Source organism: Oncorhynchus nerka, linkage group LG7, assembly GCF_034236695.1.
Source record: "Oncorhynchus nerka isolate Pitt River linkage group LG7, Oner_Uvic_2.0, whole genome shotgun sequence".
NCBI classification, from domain to species: domain Eukaryota; kingdom Metazoa; phylum Chordata; class Actinopteri; order Salmoniformes; family Salmonidae; genus Oncorhynchus; species Oncorhynchus nerka.
The window spans coordinates 4,945,441-4,967,940 of NC_088402.1; the positions used below are offsets into that span (position 1 = coordinate 4,945,441).

At 35.3% G+C, this 22,500-nt stretch overlaps 1 protein-coding gene across 1 annotated transcript in view; it reads right to left on the reverse strand.

Annotated features, from left to right (window-relative positions):
- The window catches only part of csmd2 (CUB and Sushi multiple domains 2), a 726,975-nt gene that overhangs the window by 582,028 nt on the left and 122,447 nt on the right, over positions 1 to 22,500 (reverse strand). The window contains exon 3 of the mRNA XM_065020074.1: positions 1,781 to 1,893. Coding sequence (XP_064876146.1) covers positions 1,781 to 1,893 — 113 coding nt within the window. The remainder of the gene's footprint in view (positions 1 to 1,780; positions 1,894 to 22,500) is intronic.

A 22,500-nucleotide genomic window follows, 5' to 3' on the forward strand; every position in this document is an offset into this window, starting at 1 on the left:
GACAACTGTGACTGACCCAACATTAAGGAAAGCTTTGACTATGTAAAGACTGATCATAGCCTTGCTATTGAGAAAGGCCGCCGTAGGCAGACATGGCTCTCAAGAGAAGACAGGCTATGTGCTCACTGCCCACAAAATGAGGTGGAAACTGAGCTGCACTTCCTAACCTCCTGCCCAATGTATGACCATATTAAAGACAAATATTTCCCTCACATTACACAGATCCACAAAGAATTTGAAAACAAACCCGATTTTGATAAACTCCCATATCTACTGGGTGAAATACCAGTGTGCCATCACAGCAGCAAGATTTGTGACCTGTTGCCACAAGAAAATGGCAACCAGCGAAGAACAAACACCATTGTAAATACAACCCATATGTATGTTTATTTATTTTCCGATTTGTACTTTAACCATTTTCACACCGTTTCGACACTGTATATGTACATAGTATGACATTTTAAATGTAGTGTTCGCTGTTCATTTTTATTGTTTATATCACTTTTGTTAATTATCTACTTCACTTACTTTGGCTACTTTGTTAACATATGTTTCCCATGCCAATTAAAACCTATTCACCGATCATATCTTCCATTGCCTTGTCCATCTCTAATAGCATTCATTAAGGAAGAGGACGTGGGAAACAAGTCTACAATAGTCATGACATGACCTTTGAAGTTTCACACAAAGGTCAAGAACCATATACGGACAAGAATATCGGTGAACAGGTACAGTACATCCAATCAGTCAGGAACAAGAAAAGACATGATACTAAATGAACCCCGTAAGAGATGAAGAACATTCCCCCATTGTTCCATCGTGAAATATCTGGAGAACATAACATAGTTAGATGTCCAAATTCACCTTGAACCAAGGAACCCTGGGACCATAGAACCCTGGAACCAAGGAACACTGGGACCATCGAACCCTGGAACCAAGGAACCCTGGGACCATAGAACCCTGGAACCAAGGAACCCTGAGACCACAGAACCGTGGAACCCTGAAACAACAGAACCCTGGATCCACTAAACAACACACCATGATATGCACATCAGGATACCTGAATCAGCTCCACAGGTGGTGAAGAATGAAAATTATCCCCGTTATTCCATGTCAATGATTGAATGACTCGCCTAGAATAGAAACCCAGGACCATGTTCCACAAGGACCCCTAGACTAGCACGGTGAACCATACACACACACACACACACACACACACACACACACACACACACACACACACACACACACACACACACACACACACACACACACACACACACACAGGCACACACACACAGGCACACACTCACACGCAGACACACACACAAATGCTCACACATAGCCTAGTGAGGTGAACCATCCCATCGTGCCAGCTAGCTACCGCAACAGTTAACCATCCAGGCTACCATCCATGCTGGGGAAGTCAAACCATGCATATAAATACAATTAGCCTAATGCACACTGATAATATACCGTGCTGTAGCGAGTATGCTAATCGAAGTGGAGAGTACAGCAGACTACAGTATATTTTCTGTATGATGGGAAGTATTCAGAGGGGAATGAGAAGTCAAAGGATTCAGTAATGGACTACTCACAGACAGATACAGAGGGAGGAGGAGAAGGAGGAAGATTAACGGCAGAGATATATAGTGAGAACATTAAAGTCAGTGAGAGAGAGAGAGAGAGAGAGAGAGAGAGAGAGAGAGAGAGACATACAGGCAGTATGTTACCGTCATAGATTTGTAAGACTTTATTTATGTAATGTACAGTATCGTACCTTCATAGACGGCCTTGAAGCCTTGTCCACTGACAGCGTAGTCTGTCAGCAGCCACAGTGTGAGGCTGGGTCCCGTGCTCACTATGGGAGACGGCAGCTGAAACCCCGTCAACCTATGGAACCAGAGAGAGAGGTATATTCAGGGAATAACAATACAGAGAACACTTACAGAGCTATCAGTCTATCAACCAGTCCAGGGACAGTTGTCACAAAGTGTAGGAGTGTAGATCTAGGATCAGTATAGATCATAATGAATAAATGTCCATTTAAGCTAATTCATTATGATCTTAACTGATCCTAGATCAGAAGTCTATACGTGTTTGTCTAGTCCTAGATCAGAAGTCTATACGTGTTTGTCTAGAAATAGATCAGCAGTCTGTAAGTGTTTGTCTAGTCCTAAATCAGCAGTCTGTAAGTGTTTGTCTAGTCCTAGATCAGCAGTCTGTAAGTGTTTGTCTAGTCCTAAATCAGCAGTCTGTAAGTGTTTGTCTAGTCCTAGATCAGCAGTCTGTAAGTGTTTGTCTAGTGATAGATCAGCAGTCTGTAAGTGTTTATCTAGTCCTAGATCAGCAGTCTGTAAGTGTTTGTCTAGTCCTAGATCAGCAGTCTGTAAGTGTTTGTCTAGAAATAGATCAGCAGTCTGTAAGTGTTTGTCTAGAAATAGATCAGCAGTCTGTAAGTGTTTGTCTAGAAATAGATCAGCAGTCTGTAAGTGTTTGTCTAGTCCTAGATCAGCAGTCTATACGTGTTTGTCTAGAAACAGATCAGCAGTCTGTAAGTGTTTGTCTAGTCCTAGATCAGCAGTCTGTAAGTGTTTGTCTAGAAATAGATCAGCAGTCTGTAAGTGTTTGTCTAGTGCTAGATCAGCAGTCTGTAAGTGTTTGTCTAGTCCTAGATCAGCAGTCTGTAAGTGTTTGTCTAGAAACAGATCAGCAGTCTGTAAGTGTTTGTCTAGAAACAGATCAGCAGTCTGTAAGTGTTTGTCTAGAAATAGATCAGCAGTCTGTAAGTGTTTGTCTAGAAATAGATCAGCAGTCTGTAAGTGCTGTATCTCCTGCTGTGAGATATGTAATGGGCCCAGACAGTAAGCGTTCAACTAACAAACAAAAAAAACAACTGTAGCTCGTACTAGCAGCAGCAAGTGTGTCTGTTCTCAGGTCAGATTACCCATCGTACAACACAAAGGCAGAGTTCAATGAACCAGCTTGGCTAGACAGTTGGCAAACACATGTAGCAAACAAAATTCAAACAACATTTTATTGGTTGGTGTACACATATTTTGTATATGTTAGCCCAGGTACAGTGTTATGGTCGTGTTGCTAGCACTAACAATGCAGTAATATCAATACACACAAATATCTCAAATAAAAATTAAGAAATTAAGAAAAATCGGAACAACATGTCGGAGTCCAGAATATAAATATGTACACAGACAGGACCTAGACTGACTAAATATACACTGAGTGTACAAAACATTAGGAACACCTGCTCTTTCCATGACAGACTGACCAGGTGAATCCATGGTGGAAGATATGATCCCTTATTGATGTCACTTGTTAAATCCACTTTAATCAGTGTAGATGGAGACTGGGGTTAAAGAAGGACTTTTAAGCCTTGAGACAATTGAAACATGGATTGTGTATGTGTGCCATTCAGAGGGTGAAAGGACAAGACAAACATATTTAAGTGCCTTTGAACGGGGTATAGTAGTATGTACCAGGCGCACCGGTTATGAGTGTGTCAAGAACTGCAACGCTGCTGGGTTTATCACGATCAACAGTTTCCTGTGTTTAGGAACGGTCCACCACCCAAAGTTGACAACTGTGAGCAGCGTTTGGCGTCAACATGGGCCAGCATCACTGTGGAACGCTTTGCCACCTTGGAGTCCGTGACCTGACGAATTGAGGCTGTTCTGAGGGCAAAAGGGGGATGCAACTCAATATTAGGAAGTTGTCCCTAATGTTTTAGTATATACACTCAGTGTATATATACTGTATCAGTCAAAAGTTGACACACCTATTCATTCCAGGGCTTTATTTCCAATTTTTCCAATTTTCTAGAATGTAGAATAATAGCAAAGAAATCAAAATGATGAAGTAACACATACGGAATCATGTAGTAACCAAACAAGTGTTAAAAAAAATCAACACATATTTAATTGGATTCATCAAAGTAGCCACCCTTGGCCTTGATGACAGCTTCCCACAGTCTTGGCAATCTCTCAACCAGCTTCATGAGATAGTCACATACTCACCCAAACCCTTGGATGAGTGAGTCTGTCCAAACGTTTGACTGGTAATGTACATCTACACATCACGGACAGACTATGAATAGAAAAGCTGTGTACAGCAGTAGTTATATAGGATGGTGTGTATAGACAGTAGTTATATAGGATGGTGTGTATAGACAGTATAGACAGTAGTTATATAGAATGGTGTGTATAGACAGTATAGACAGTAGTTATATAGGATGGTGTGTATAGACAGTAGTTATATAGGATTGTGTGTATAGACAGTAGTTATATAGGATGGTGTGTATAGACAGTAGTTATATAGAATGGTGTGTATAGACAGTATAGACAGTAGTTATATAGGATGGTGTGTATAGACAGTAGTTATATAGGATTGTGTGTATAGACAGTAGTTATATAGGATGGTGTGTATAGACAGTAGTTATATAGGATGGTGTGTATAGACAGTAGTTATATAGGATGGTGTGTATAGACAGTAGTTATATAGGATGGTGTGTATAGACAGTATAGACAGTAGTTATATAGAATGGTGTGTATAGACAGTATAGACAGTAGTTATATAGGATGGTGTGTATAGACAGTAGTTATATAGGATTGTGTGTATAGACAGTAGTTATATAGGATGGTGTGTATAGACAGTAGTTATATAGAATGGTGTGTATAGACAGTATAGACAGTAGTTATATAGGATGGTGTGTATAGACAGTAGTTATATAGGATTGTGTGTATAGACAGTAGTTATATAGGATGGTGTGTATAGACAGTAGTTATATAGGATGGTGTGTATAGACAGTAGTTATATAGGATGGTGTGTATAGACAGTAGTTATATAGGATGGTGTGTATAGACAGTAGTTATATAGGATGGTGTGTATAGACAGTAGTTATATAGGATTGTGTGTATAGACAGTAGTTATATAGGATGGTGTGTATAGACAGTAGTTATATAGGATGGTGTGTATAGACAGTAGTTATATAGGATTGTGTGTATAGACAGTAGTTATATAGTATGGTGTGTATAGACAGTAGTTATATAGGATGGTGTGTATAGACAGTAGTTATATAGGATGGAGTGTATAGACAGTAGTTATATAGGATGGTGTGTATAGACAGTAGTTGTATAGGATGGTGTGTATAGACAGTAGTTATATAGGACGGTGTGTATAGACAGTAGTTATATAGGATGGTGTGTATAGACAGTAGTTATATACGATGGTGTGTATAGACAGTATAGACAGTAGTTATATAGAATGGTGTGTATAGACAGTAGTTATTTAGGATGGTGTGTATAGACAGTATAGACAGTAGTTATATAGGATGGTGTGTATAGACAGTAGTTATATAGGATTGTGTGTATACACAGTAGTTATATAGGATGGTGTGTATAGACAGTAGTTATATAGGATGGTGTGTATAGACAGAAGTTATATAGGATGGTGTGAATAGACAGCATAGACAGTAGTTATATAGGATGGTGTGTATAGACAGTAGTTATATAGGATGGTGTGTATAGACAGAAGTTATATAAAGGATGGTGTGTATAGACAGTAGTTATATAGGATGGTGTTTATAGACAGTAGTTATAATATGATGGTGTGTATAGACAGTATAGACAGTAGTTATAAAGGATGGTGTGTATAGACAGCAGTTATACAGGATGGTGTGTATAGACAGTAGTTATATCGGATGGTGTGTATAGACAGTAGTTATATAGGATGGTGTGTATAGACAGTAGTTATATAGGATGGTGTGTATAGACAGTAGTTATATAGGATGGTGTTTATAGACAGTAGTTATATAGGATGGTGTGTATAGACAGTAGTTATATAGGATGGTGTGTATAGACAGTATAGACAGTAGTTATAATAGGATGGTGTTTATAGACAGTAGTTATATAGGATGGTGTTTATAGACAGTAGTTATATAGGATGGTGTGTATAGACAGTAGTTATATAGGATGGTGTGTATAGACAGTATAGACAGTAGTTATAATAGGATGGTGTATATAGACAGTAGTTATATAGGATGGTGTGTATAGACAGAAGTTATATATGATGGTGTGCATAGACAGTAGTTATATAGGATGGTGTGTATAGACAGTAGTTATATAGCATGGTGTGTATAGACAGTAGTTATATAGGATGGTGTGTATAGACAGTAGTTATATAGGATGGTGTGTATAGACAGTAGTTATATAGGATGGTGTGTATAGACAGTAGTTATATAGGATGGTGTGCATAGACAGTATAGACAGTAGTTATATAGGATGGTGTGTATAGACAGAAGTTATATAGGATGGAGTGTATAGACAGTAGTTATATAGGATGGTGTGTATAGACAGTAGTTATATATGATGGTGTGTATAGACAGTATAGACAGTAGTTATATAGGATGGTGTGTATAGACAGTATAGACAGTAGTTATATAGGATGGTGTGTATAGACAGTATAGACAGTAGTTATATATGATGGTGTGTTTAGACAGTATAGACAGTAGTTATATAGGATGGTGTGTATAGACAGTAGTTATATAGGATGGTGTGTATAGACAGTAGTTATATAGAATGGTGTGTATAGACAGTAGTTATATAGGATGGTGTGTATAGACAGTAGTTATATAGGATGGTGTGTATAGACAGTATAGACAGTAGTTATATAGAATGGTGTGTATAGACAGTAGTTATTTAGGATGGTGTGTATAGACAGTATAGACAGTAGTTATATAGGATGGTGTGTATAGACAGTATAGCCAGTAGTTATATAGGATTGTGCGTATACACAGTAGTTATATAGGATGGTGTCTATAGACAGTATAGACAGTAGTTATATAGGATGGTGTGTATAGACAGAAGTTATATAGGATGGTGTGTATAGACAGCATAGACAGTAGTTATATAGGATGGTGTGTATAGACAGTATAGACAGTAGTTATAAAGGATGGTGTTTATAGACAGTAGTTATATAGGATGGTGTTTATAGACAGTAGTTATATAGGATGGTGTTTATAGACAGTAGTTATATAGGATGGTGTGTATAGACAGTATAGACAGTAGTTATATAGGATGGTGTGTATAGACAGTAGTTATATAGGATGGTGTGTATAGACAGTATAGACAGTAGTTATAATAGGATGGTGTATATAGACAGTAGTTATATACGATGGTGTGTATAGACAGTAGTTATATAGGATGGTGTTTATAGACAGTAGTTATATAGGATGGTGTTTATAGACAGTATAGACAGTAGTTATAATAGGATGGTGTATATAGACAGTAGTTATATAGGATGGTGTGTATAGACAGAAGTTATATAGGATGGTGTGCATAGACAGTAGTTATATAGGATGGTGTGTATAGACAGTAGTTATATAGCATGGTGTGTATAGACAGTAGTTATATAGGATGGTGTGTATAGACAGTAGTTATATAGGATGGTGTGTATAGACAGTAGTTATATAGGATGGTGTGTATAGACAGTAGTTATATACGATGGTGTGTATAGACAGTATAGACAGTAGTTATATAGAATGGTGTGTATAGACAGTAGTTATTTAGGATGGTGTGTATAGACAGTATAGACAGTAGTTATATAGGATGGTGTGTATAGACAGTAGTTATATAGGATTGTGTGTATACACAGTAGTTATATAGGATGGTGTGTATAGACAGTAGTTATGTAGGATGGTGTGTATAGACAGTAGTTATATAGGATGGTGTGTATAGACAGAAGTTATATAGGATGGTGTGAATAGACAGCATAGACAGTAGTTATATAGGATGGTGTGTATAGACAGTAGTTATATAGGATGGTGTGTATAGACAGAAGTTATATAAAGGATGGTGTGTATAGACAGTAGTTATATAGGATGGTGTTTATAGACAGTAGTTATAATATGATGGTGTGTATAGACAGTATAGACAGTAGTTATAAAGGATGGTGTGTATAGACAGCAGTTATACAGGATGGTGTGTATAGACAGTAGTTATATCGGATGGTGTGTATAGACAGTAGTTATATAGGATGGTGTGTATAGACAGTAGTTATATAGGATGGTGTGTATAGACAGTAGTTATATAGGATGGTGTTTATAGACAGTAGTTATAATATGATGGTGTGTATAGACAGTATAGACAGTAGTTATAAAGGATGGTGTGTATAGACAGCAGTTATACAGGATGGTGTGTATAGACAGTAGTTATATCGGATGGTGTGTATAGACAGTAGTTATATAGGATGGTGTGTATAGACAGTAGTTATATAGGATGGTGTGTATAGACAGTAGTTATATAGGATGGTGTTTATAGACAGTAGTTATATAGGATGGTGTGTATAGACAGTAGTTATATAGGATGGTGTGTATAGACAGTATAGACAGTAGTTATAATAGGATGGTGTTTATAGACAGTAGTTATATAGGATGGTGTTTATAGACAGTAGTTATATAGGATGGTGTGTATAGACAGTAGTTATATAGGATGGTGTGTATAGACAGTAGTTATATAGGATGGTGTGCATAGACAGTAGTTATATAGGATGGTGTGTATAGACAGTAGTTATATAGCATGGTGTATATAGACAGTAGTTATATAGGATGGTGTGTATAGACAGTATAGACAGTAGTTATAATAGGATGGTGTATATAGACAGTAGTTATATAGGATGGTGTGTATAGACAGAAGTTATATAGGATGGTGTGCATAGACAGTAGTTATAATATGATGGTGTGTATAGACAGTATAGACAGTAGTTATAAAGGATGGTGTGTATAGACAGCAGTTATACAGGATGGTGTGTATAGACAGTAGTTATATCGGATGGTGTGTATAGACAGTAGTTATATAGGATGGTGTGTATAGACAGTAGTTATATAGGATGGTGTGTATAGACAGTAGTTATATAGGATGGTGTTTATAGACAGTAGTTATATAGGATGGTGTGTATAGACAGTAGTTATATAGGATGGTGTGTATAGACAGTATAGACAGTAGTTATAATAGGATGGTGTTTATAGACAGTAGTTATATAGGATGGTGTTTATAGACAGTAGTTATATAGGATGGTGTGTATAGACAGTAGTTATATAGGATGGTGTGTATAGACAGTAGTTATATAGGATGGTGTGCATAGACAGTAGTTATATAGGATGGTGTGTATAGACAGTAGTTATATAGCATGGTGTATATAGACAGTAGTTATATAGGATGGTGTGTATAGACAGTATAGACAGTAGTTATAATAGGATGGTGTATATAGACAGTAGTTATATAGGATGGTGTGTATAGACAGAAGTTATATAGGATGGTGTGCATAGACAGTAGTTATATAGGATGGTGTGTATAGACAGTAGTTATATAGCATGGTGTATATAGACAGTAGTTATATAGGATGGTGTTTATAGACAGTAGTTATATAGGATGGTGTGTATAGACAGTAGTTATATAGGATGGTGTGTATAGACAGTAGTTATATAGGATGGTGTGCATAGACAGTATAGACAGTAGTTATATAGGATGGTGTGTATAGACAGAAGTTATATAGGATGGAGTGTATAGACAGTAGTTATATAGGATGGTGTGTATAGACAGTAGTTATATATGATGGTGTGTATAGACAGTATAGACAGTAGTTATATAGGATGGTGTGTATAGACAGTATAGACAGTAGTTATATAGGATGGTGTGTATAGACAGTATAGACAGTAGTTATATATGATGGTGTGTTTAGACAGTATAGACAGTAGTTATATAGGATGGTGTGTATAGACAGTAGTTATATAGGATGGTGTGTATAGACAGTAGTTATATAGAATGGTGTGTATAGACAGTAGTTATATAGGATGGTGTGTATAGACAGTAGTTATATAGGATGGTGTGTATAGACAGTAGTTATACAGTAGTTATATAGAATGGTGTGTATAGACAGTAGTTATATAGGATGGTGTGTATAGACAGTATAGACAGTAGTTATATAGGATGGTGTGTATAGACAGTATAGTAGTTATATAGGATGGTGTGTATAGACAGTAGTTATATAGGATGGTGTCTATAGACAGTATAGACAGTAGTTATATAGGATGGTGTGTATAGACAGTAGTTATATAGGATGGTGGTGTATAGACAGTAGTTATATAGGATGGTGTGTATAGACAGTAGTTATATAGGATGGTGTGTATAGACAGTAGTTATATAGGATGGTGTGTATAGACAGTAGTTATATAGGATGGTGTGTATAGACAGTAGTTATATAGGATGGTGTGTATAGACAGTATAGACAGTAGTTATATAGGATGGTGTGTATAGACAGTAGTTATATAGGATGGTGTGTATAGACAGTAGTTATATAGGATGGTGTGTATAGACAGTAGTTATATAGGATGGTGTGTATAGACAGTAGTTATATAGGATGGTGTGTATAGACAGTAGTTATATAGGATGGTGTGTATAGACAGTAGTTATATAGGATGGTGTGTATAGACAGTAGTTATATAGGATGGTGTGTATAGACAGTATAGACAGTAGTTATATAGGATGGTGTGTATAGACAGTAGTTATATAGGATGGTGTGTATAGACAGTAGTTATATAGGATGGTGTGTATAGACAGTAGTTATATAGGATGGTGTGTATAGACAGTAGTTATATAGGATGGTGTGTATAGACAGTATAGACAGTAGTTATATAGGATGGTGTGTATAGACAGTAGTTATATAGGATGGTGTGTATAGACAGTAGTTATATTATAGGATGGTGTGTATAGACAGTAGTTATATAGGATGGTGTGTATAGACAGTAGTTATATAGGATGGTGTGTATAGACAGTAGTTATATAGGATGGTGTGTATTATAGACAGTAGTTATATAGGATGGTGTGTATAGACAGTATAGACAGTAGTTATATAGGATGGTGTGTATAGACAGTAGTTATATAGGATGGTGTGTATAGACAGTAGTTATATAGATGGTGTGTATAGACAGTAGTTATATAGGATGGTGTGTATAGACAGTAGTTATATAGGATGGTGTGTATAGACAGTAGTTATATAGGATGGTGTATAGACAGTAGTTATATAGGATGGTGTGTATAGACAGTAGTTATATAGGATGGTGTGTATAGACAGTATAGACAGTAGTTATAATAGGATGGTGTGTATAGACAGTAGTTATATAGGATGGTGTGTATATAGACAGTAGTTATATAGGATGGTGTGTATAGACAGTAGTTATATAGGATGGTGTGTATAGACAGTAGTTATATAGGATGGTGTGTATAGACAGTAGTTATATAGGATGGTGTGTATAGACAGTAGTTATATAGGATGGTGTATATAGACAGTAGTTATATAGGATGGTGTGTATAGACAGTATAGTTTATATAGGATGGTGTGTATAGACAGTAGTTATATAGGATGGTGTGTATAGACAGTAGTTATATAGGATGGTGTGTATAGACAGTAGTTATATAGGATGGTGTGTATAGACAGTAGTTATATAGGATGGTGTATATAGACAGTAGTTATATAGGATGGTGTGTATAGACAGTAGTTATATAGGATGGTGTGTATAGACAGTAGTTATATAGGATGGTGTGTATAGACAGTAGTTATATAGGATGGTGTGTATAGACAGTATAGACAGTAGTTATATAGGATGGTGTGTATAGACAGTAGTTATATAGGATGGTGTGTATAGACAGTAGTTATATAGGATGGTGTGTATAGACAGTAGTTATATAGGATGGTGTGTATAGACAGTATAGACAGTAGTTATATAGGATGGTGTGTATAGACAGTAGTTATATAGGATGGTGTGTATAGACAGTATAGACAGTAGTTATATAGGATGGTGTGTATAGACAGTATAGACAGTAGTTATATAGGATGGTGTGTATAGACAGTAGTTATATAGGATGGTGTGTATAGACAGTAGTTATATAGGATGGTGTATATAGACAGTAGTTATATAGGATGGTGTGTATAGACAGTAGTTATATAGGATGGTGTGTATAGACAGTATAGACAGTAGTTATATAGGATGGTGTGTATAGACAGTAGTTATATAGGATGGTGTGTATAGACAGTATAGACAGTAGTTATATAGGATGGTGTGTATAGACAGTATAGACAGTAGTTATATAGGATGGTGTGTATAGACAGTAGTTATATAGGATGGTGTGTATAGACAGTATAGACAGTAGTTATATAGGATGGTGTGTATAGACAGTAGTTATATAGGATGGTGTGTATAGACAGTATAGTAGTTATATAGGATGGTGTGTATAGACAGTATAGACAGTAGTTATATAGGATGGTGTGTATAGACAGTAGTTATATAGGATGGTGTGTATAGACAGTAGTTATATAGGATGGTGTGTATAGACAGTAGTTATATAGGATGGTGTGTATAGACAGTAGTTATATAGGATGGTGTGTATAGACAGTATAGTAGTTATATAGGATGGTGTGTATAGACAGTAGTTATATAGGATGGTGTGTATAGACAGTAGTTATATAGGATGGTGTTTATAGACAGTAGTTATATAGGATGGTGTGTATAGACAGTATAGACAGTATGTTATATAGGATGGTGTGTATAGACAGTAGTTATATAGGATGGTGTGTATAGACAGTTATATAGGATGGTGTGCATAGATATAGGATGGTGTGTATAGACAGTAGTTATATAGGATGGTGTGTATAGACAGTAGTTATATAGGATGGTGTGTATAGACAGTAGTTATATAGGATGGTGTGTATAGACAGTAGTTATATAGGATGGTGTGTATAGACAGTAGTTATATAGGATGGTGTGTATAGACAGTAGTTATATAGGATGGTGTGTATAGACAGTATAGACAGTAGTTATATAGGATGGTGTGTATAGACAGTAGTTATATAGGATGGTGTGTATAGACAGTAGTTATATAGGATGGTGTGTATAGACAGTAGTTATATAGGATGGTGTGTATAGACAGTATAGACAGTAGTTATATAGGATGGTGTGTATAGACAGTAGTTTATATAGGATGGTGTGTATAGACAGTATAGTTAGTAGTTATATATGATGGTGTGTATAGACAGTTATATAGGAGATAGACAGTAGTTATATAGGATGGTGTGTATAGACAGTAGTTATATAGGATGGTGTGTATAGACAGTAGTTATATAGGATGTTGTGTATAGACAGTAGTTATATAGGATGGTGTGTATAGACAGTAGTTATATAGGATGGTGTGTATAGACAGTATAGACAGTAGTTATATAGAATGATGTGTATAGACAGTAGTTATATAGGATGGTGTGTATAGACAGTATAGACAGTAGTTATATAGGATGGTGTGTATAGACAGTAGTTATATAGGATGTGTGTATATAGACAGTAGTTATATAGGATGGTGTGTATAGACAGTATAGATGTAGTTATATAGGATGGTGTGTATAGACAGTAGTTATATAGGATGGTGTGTATAGACAGTAGTTATTATATAGGATGGTGTGTATAGACAGTATAGACAGTAGTTATATAGGATGGTGTGTATAGACAGTAGTTATATAGGATGGTGTGTATAGACAGTAGTTATATAGGATGGTGTGTATAGACAGTAGTTATATAGGATGGTGTGTATAGACAGTATAGACAGTAGTTATATAGGATGGTGTGTATAGACAGTAGTTATATAGGATGGTGTGTATAGACAGTATAGTTATTATAGGATGGTGTGTATAGACAGTAGTTATATAGGATGGTGTGTATAGACAGTAGTTATATAGGATGGTGTATAGACAGTAGTTATATAGGATGGTGTGTATAGACAGTAGTTATATAGGATGGTGTGTATAGACAGTAGTTATATAGGATGGTGTGTATAGACAGTATAGACAGTAGTTATATAGGATGGTGTGTATAGACAGTAGTTATATAGGATGGTGTGTATAGACAGTAGTTATATAGGATGGTGTGTATAGACAGTATAGACAGTAGTTATATAGGATGGTGTGTATAGACAGTAGTTATATAGGATGGTGTGTATAGACAGTAGTTATATAGGATGGTGTGTATAGACAGTAGTTATATAGGATGGTGTGTATAGACAGTAGTTATATAGGATGGTGTGTATAGACAGTAGTTATATAGGATGGTGTGTATAGACAGTAGTTATATAGGATGGTGTGTATAGACAGTATAGACAGTAGTTATATGGTGGATGACAGTGTATAGACAGTAGTTATATAGGATGGTGTGTATAGACAGTAGTTATATAGGATGGTGTGTATAGACAGTAGTTATATAGGATGGTGTGTATAGACAGTAGTTATATAGGATGGTGTGTATAGACAGTATAGACAGTAGTTATATAGGATGGTGTGTATAGACAGTAGTTATATAGGATGGTGTGTATAGACAGTAGTTATATAGGATGGTGTGTAGACAGTATAGACAGTAGTTATATAGGATGGTGTGTATAGACAGTAGTTATATAGGATGGTGTGTATAGACAGTAGTTATATAGGATGGTGTGTATATATAGACAGTAGTTATATAGGATGGTGTGTATAGACAGTAGTTATATAGGATGGTGTGTATAGACAGTATAGACAGTAGTTATATAGGATGGTGTGTACAGACAGTAGTTATATAGGATGGTGTGTATAGACAGTAGTTATATAGGATGGTGTGTATAGACAGTAGTTATATAGGATGGTGTGTATAGACAGTAGTTATATAGGATGGTGTGTATAGACAGTAGTTATATAGGATGGTGTGTATAGACAGTATAGACAGTAGTTATATAGAATGGTGTGTATAGACAGTAGTTATTTAGGATGGTGTGTATAGACAGTATAGACAGTAGTTATATAGGATGGTGTGTATAGACAGTATAGCCAGTAGTTATATAGGATTGTGCGTATACACAGTAATTATATAGGATGGTGTCTATAGACAGTAGTTATATAGGATGGTGTGTATAGACAGTAGTTGTATAGGATGGTGTGTATAGACAGTAGTTATATAGGAGGGTGTGTATAGACAGTATAGACAGTAGTTATATAGAATGGTGTGTATAGACAGTAGTTATTTAGGATGGTGTGTATAGACAGTATAGACAGTAGTTATATAGGATGGTGTGTATAGACAGTATAGTAGTTATATAGGATGGTGTGTATAGACAGTAGTTATATAGGATGGTGTGTATAGACAGTAGTTATATAGGATGGTGTGTATAGACAGTATAGACAGTAGTTATATAGGATGGTGTGTATAGACAGTATAGACAGTAGTTATATAGGATGGTGTGTATAGACAGTAGTTATATAGGATGGTGTGTATAGACAGTAGTTATATAGGATGGTGTGTATAGACAGTAGTTATATAGGATGGTGTGTATAGTATAGACAGTAGTTATATAGGATGGTGTGTATAGACAGTATTAGACAGTAGTTATATAGGATGGTGTGTATAGACAGTATAGACAGTAGTTATAATAGGATGGTGTGTATAGACAGTAGTTATATAGGATGGTGTGTATAGACAGTAGTTATATAGGATGGTGTGTATAGACAGTAGTTATATAGGATGGTGTGTATAGACAGTATAGACAGTAGTTATAATATGATGGTGTATATAGACAGTAGTTATATAGGATGGTGTGTATAGACAGTATAGCCAGTAGTTATATAGGATGGTGTGTATAGACAGTATAGACAGTAGTTATATAGGATGGTGTGTATAGACAGTATAGACAGTAGTTATATAGGATGGTGTGTATAGACAGTAGTTATATAGGATGGTGTGTATAGACAGTAGTTATATAGGATAGTGTGTATAGACAGTAGTTATATAGGATGGTGTGTATAGACAGTATAGACAGTAGTTATATAGGATGGTGTGTATAGACAGAAGTTATATAGGATGGTGTGTATAGACAGTAGTTATATAGGATGGTGTGTATAGACAGTAGTTATATAGCATGGTGTGTATAGACAGTAGTTATATAGGATGGTGTGTATAGACAGTATAGACAGTAGTTATATAGGATGGTGTGTATAGACAGTAGTTATATAGGACGGTGTGTATAGACAGTAGTTATATAGGATGGTGTGCATAGACAGTATAGACAGTAGTTATATAGGATGGTGTGTATAGACAGTAGTTATATAGGATGGTGTGTATAGACAGTAGTTATATAGGATGGTGTGTATAGACAGTATAGACAGTAGTTATATATGATGGTGTGTTTAGACAGTATAGACAGTAGTTATATAGAATGGTGTGTATAGAGAGTAGTTATATAGGATGGAGTGTATAGACAGTAGTTATATAGGATGGTGTGTATAGACAGTAGTTGTATAGGATGGTGTGTATAGACAGTAGTTATATAGGATGGTGTGTATAGACAGTATAGACAGTAGTTATATAGAATGGTGTGTATAGACAGTAGTTATTTAGGATGGTGTGTATAGACAGTATAGTAGTTATATAGGATGGTGTGTATAGACAGTAGTTAGTTATAGGGATGGTGTGTATAGACAGTAGTTATATAGGATGGTGTGTATAGACAGTAGTTATATAGGATGGTGTGTATAGACAGTATTATATAGATGGTGTGTATAGACAGTAGTTATATAGGATGGTGTGTATAGACAGTAGTTATATAGGATGGTGTGTATAGACAGTATAGACAGTAGTTATATAGGATGGTGTGTATAGACAGTAGTTATATAGGATGGTGTGTATAGACAGTAGTTATATAGGATGGTGTGTATAGACAGTAGTTATATAGGATGGTGTGTATAGACAGTAGTTATATAGGATGGTGTGTATAGACAGTATAGACAGTAGTTATATAGGATGGTGTGTATAGACAGTAGTTATTATAGGATGGTGTGTATAGACAGTAGTTATATAGGATGGTGTGTATAGACAGTATAGACAGTAGTTATATAGGATGGTGTGTATAGACAGTAGTTATATAGGATGGTGTGTATAGACAGTAGTTATATAGGATGGTGTGTATAGACAGTAGTTATATAGAATGGTGTGTATAGACAGTAGTTATATAGGATGGTGTGTATAGACAGTAGTTATATAGGATGGTGTGTATATAGACAGTAGTTATATAGGATGGTGTGTATAGACAGTAGTTATATAGGATGGTGTGTATAGACAGTATAGACAGTAGTTATATAGGATGGTGTGTATAGACAGTAGTTATATAGGATGGTGTGTATAGACAGTATAGACAGTAGTTATATAGGATGGTGTGTATAGACAGTATAGACAGTAGTTATATAGGATGGTGTGTATAGACAGTAGTTATATAGGATGGTGTGTATAGACAGTAGTTATATAGGATGGTGTGTATAGACAGTAGTTATATAGGATGGTGTGTATAGACAGTATAGACAGTAGTTATATAGGATGGTGTGTATAGACAGTAGTTATATAGGATGGTGTGTATAGACAGTAGTTATATAGGATGGTGTGTATAGACAGTAGTTATATAGGATGGTGTGTATAGACAGTAGTTATATAGGATGGTGTGTATAGACAGTATAGACAGTAGTTATATAGGATGGTGTGTATAGACAGTAGTTATATAGGATGGTGTGTATAGACAGTAGTTATATAGGATGGTGTGTATAGACAGTATAGACAGTAGTTATATAGGATGGTGTGTATAGACAGTAGTTATATAGGATGGTGTGTATAGACAGTAGTTATATAGGATGGTGTGTATAGACAGTATAGACAGTAGTTATATAGGATGGTGTGTATAGACAGTAGTTATATAGGATGGTGTGTATAGACAGTATAGACAGTAGTTATATAGGATGGTGTGTATAGACAGTAGTTATATAGGATGGTAGTTATATAGAATGGTGTTATAGACATAGTTATATAGGATGGTGTCTATAGACAGTAGTTATATAGGATGGTGTGTATAGACAGTAGTTGTATAGGATGGTGTGTATAGACAGTAGTTATATAGGATGGTGTGTATAGACAGTATAGACAGTAGTTATATAGAATGGTGTGTATAGACAGTAGTTATTTAGGATGGTGTGTATAGACAGTATAGACAGTAGTTATATAGGATGGTGTGTATAGACAGTAGTTTATATAGGATGGTGTGTATAGACAGTAGTTATATAGGATGGTGTGTATAGACAGTAGTTATATAGGATGGTGTGTATAGACAGTAGTTATATAGGATGGTGTGTATAGACAGTAGTTATATAGGATGGTGTGTGTATTATATAGGATGGTGTGTATAGACAGTAGTTATATAGGATGGTGTGTATAGACAGTAGTTATATAGGATGGTGTGTATAGACAGTATAGTCAGTAGTTATATAGGATGGTGTGTATAGACAGTATAGCCAGTAGTTATATAGGATTGTGCGTATACACAGTAATTATATAGGATGGTGTCTATAGACAGTAGTTATATAGGATGGTGTGTATAGACAGCATAGACAGTAGTTATAATAGGATGGTGTGTATAGACAGTATAGACAGTAGTTATAAAGTATGGTGTATATAGACAGTAGTTATATAGGATGGATAGACAGTATTATAGGATGTGTGTATAGACAGTAGTTATATAGGATGGTGTGTATAGACAGTAGTTATATAGGATGGTGTGTATAGACAGTAGTTATATAGGATGGTGTGTATAGACAGTATAGACAGTAGTTATATAGGATGGTGTGTATAGACAGTAGTTTATATAGGATGGTGTGTATAGACAGTAGTTATATAGGATGGTGTTTATAGACAGTAGTTATATAGGATGGTGTGTATAGACAGTAGTTATATAGGATGGTGTGTATAGACAGTATAGACAGTTTATAATAGGATGGTGTGTATAGACAGTAGTTATATAGGATGGTGTGTATAGACAGTATAGTAGTTATATAGGATTGTGTGTATAGACAGTAGTTATATAGGATGGTGTGTATAGACAGTATAGACAGTAGTTATATAGGATGGTGTGTATAGACAGTAGTTATATAGGATGGTGTGTATAGACAGTAGTTATATAGGATGGTGTGTATAGACAGTAGTTATATAGGATGGTGTGTATAGACAGTATAGACAGTAGTTATATAGGATGGTGTGTATAGACAGTAGTTATATAGGATGGTGTGTATAGACAGTAGTTATATAGGATGGTGTGTATAGACAGTAGTTATATAGGATGGTGTGTATAGACAGTAGTTATATAGGATGGTGTGTATAGACAGTATAGTTAGTTATATAGGATGGTGTGTATAGACAGTAGTTATATAGGATGGTGTGTATAGACAGTAGTTATATAGGATGGTGTGTATAGACAGTATAGACAGTAGTTATATAGGATGGTGTGTATAGACAGTATAGTAGTTATATAGGATGGTGTGTATAGACAGTAGTTATATAGGATGGTGTGTATAGACAGTAGTTATATAGGATGGTGTTATATAGGATGGTGTATAGACAGTAGTTATATAGGATGGTGTGTATAGACAGTAGTAGTTATATAGGATGGTGTGTATATATAGACAGTAGTTATATAGTATAGACAGTAGTTATATAGGATGGTGTGTATAGACAGTATAGACAGTAGTTATATAGGATGGTGTGTATAGACAGTATAGCCAGTAGTTATATAGGATTGTGCGTATACACAGTAGTTATATAGGATGGTGTCTATAGACAGTAGTTATATAGGATGGTGTGTATAGACAGCATAGACAGTAGTTATATAGGATGGTGTGTATAGACAGTAGTTATAATAGGATGGTGTGTATAGACAGTATAGACAGTAGTTATAAAGGATGGTGTATATAGACAGTAGTTATATAGGATGGTGTTTATAGACAGTAGTTATATAGGATGGTGTGTATAGACAGTAGTTATATAGGATGGTGTGTATAGACAGTAGTTATATAGGATGGTGTGTATAGACAGTATAGACAGTAGTTATATAGCATGGTGTGTATAGACAGTATAGACAGTAGTTATAATAGGATGGTGTATATAGACAGTAGTTATATAGGATGGTGTGTATAGACAGTATAGCCAGTAGTTATATAGGATTGTGCGTATACACAGTAGTTATATAGGATGGTGTGTATAGACAGTATAGACAGTAGTTATATAGGATGGTGTGTATAGACAGTAGTTATATAGAATGTGTGTATAGCCAGTAGTTATATAGGATTGTGTGTATACACAGTAGTTATATAGGATGGTGTGTAGAGACAGTATAGACAGTAGTTATATAGGATGGTGTGTATAGACAGTAGTTATATAGGATGGTGTGTATAGACAGTAGTTATATAGGATGGTGTGTATAGACAGTAGTTATATAGGATGGTGTGTATAGACAGTATAGACAGTAGTTATATAGGATGGTGTGTATAGACAGTAGTTATATAGGATGGTGTGTATAGACAGTATAGACAGTAGTTATAAAGGATGGTGTGTATAGACAGTAGTTATATAGGATGGTGTGTATAGACAGTAGTTATATAGGATGGTGTTTATAGACAGTATAGACAGTAGTTATAATAGGATGGTGTATATAGACAGTAGTTATATAGGATGGTGTTTATAGACAGTAGTTATATAGGATGGTGTGTATAGACAGTAGTTATATAGGATGGTGTGTATAGACAGTAGTTATATAGGATGGTGTGTATAGACAGTATAGACAGTAGTTATATAGCATGGTGTGTATAGACAGTATAGACAGTAGTTATAATAGGATGGTGTATATAGACAGTAGTTATATAGGATGGTGTGTATAGACAGTATAGCCAGTATTTATATAGGATTGTGCGTATACACAGTAGTTATATATGATGGTGTGTATAGACAGTATAGACAGTAGTTAGATAGAATGGTGTATATAGACAGTAGTTATATAGGATGGTGTGTATAGACAGTAGTTATATAGGATGGTGTGTATAGACAGTAGTTATATAGGATGGTGTGTATAGACAGTAGTTATATAGGATGGTGTGTATAGACAGTATAGACAGTATAGACAGTAGTTATAATAGGATGGTGTACATAGACAGTAGTTATATAGGATGGTGTGTATAGACAGTAGTTATATAGGATGGTGTGTATAGACAGTATAGCCAGTAGTTATATAGGATTGTGCGTATACACAGTAGTTATATAGGATGGTGTGTATAGACAGTAGTTATATAGGATGGTGTGTATAGCCAGTAATTATATAGAATTGTGCGTATACACAGTAGTTATATAGGATGGTGTGTATAGACAGTATAGACAGTAGTTATATAGGATGGTGTGTATAGACAGTAGTTATATAGGATGGTGTGTATAGACAGTAATTATATAGGATTTATATGGTATATACACAGTAGTTATATAGGATGGTGTGTATAGACAGTATAGACAGTAGTTATATAGGATGGTGTGTATAGACAGTAGTTATATAGGATGGTGTGTATAGACAGAAGTTATATAAGATGGTGTGCATAGACAGTAGTTATATAGGATGGTGTGTATAGACAGTAGTTATATAGGATGGTGTGTATAGACAGAAGTTATATAGGATGGTGTGTATAGACAGTAGTTATATAGGATGGTGTGTATAGACAGTAGTTATATAGGATGGTGTGTATAGACAGTAGTTATATAGGATGGTGTGTATAGACAGAAGTTATATAGGATGGTGTGCATAGACAGTAGTTATATAGGATGGTGTGTATAGACAGTAGTTATATAGGATGGTGTGTATAGACAGAAGTTATATAGGATGGTGTGTATAGACAGAAGTTATATAGGATGGTGTGTATAGACAGAAGTTATATAGGATGGTGTGCATAGACAGTAGTTATATAGGATGGTGTGTATAGACAGTAGTTATAAAGGATGGTGTGTATAGACAGTAGTTATATAGGATGGTGTGTATAGATAGTATAGACAGTAGTTATAAAGGATGGTGTGTATAGACAGTAGTTATATAGGATGGTGTGTATAGACAGTAGTTATATAGGATGGTGTGTATAGACAGAAGTTATATAGGATGGTGTGTATAGACAGTAGTTATATAGGATGGTGTGTATAGACAGTAGTTATATAGGATGGTGTGTATAGACAGTATAGACAGTAGTTATATAGGATGGTGTGTATAGACAGTAGTTATATAGGATGGTGTGTATAGACAGAAGTTATATAGGATGGTGTGTATAGACAGTAGTTATATATAGGATGGTGTGTATAGACAGTAGTTATATAGGATGGTGTGTATAGACAGAAGTTATATAGGATGGTGTGCATAGACAGTAGTTATATAGGATGGTGTGTATAGACAGTAGTTATAAAGGATGGTGTGTATAGACAGTAGTTATAAAGCATGGTGTGTATAGACAGTATAGACAGTAGTTATATAGGATGGTGTGTATAGCCAGTAGTTATATAGGATTGTGTGTATAGACAGTAGTTATATATGA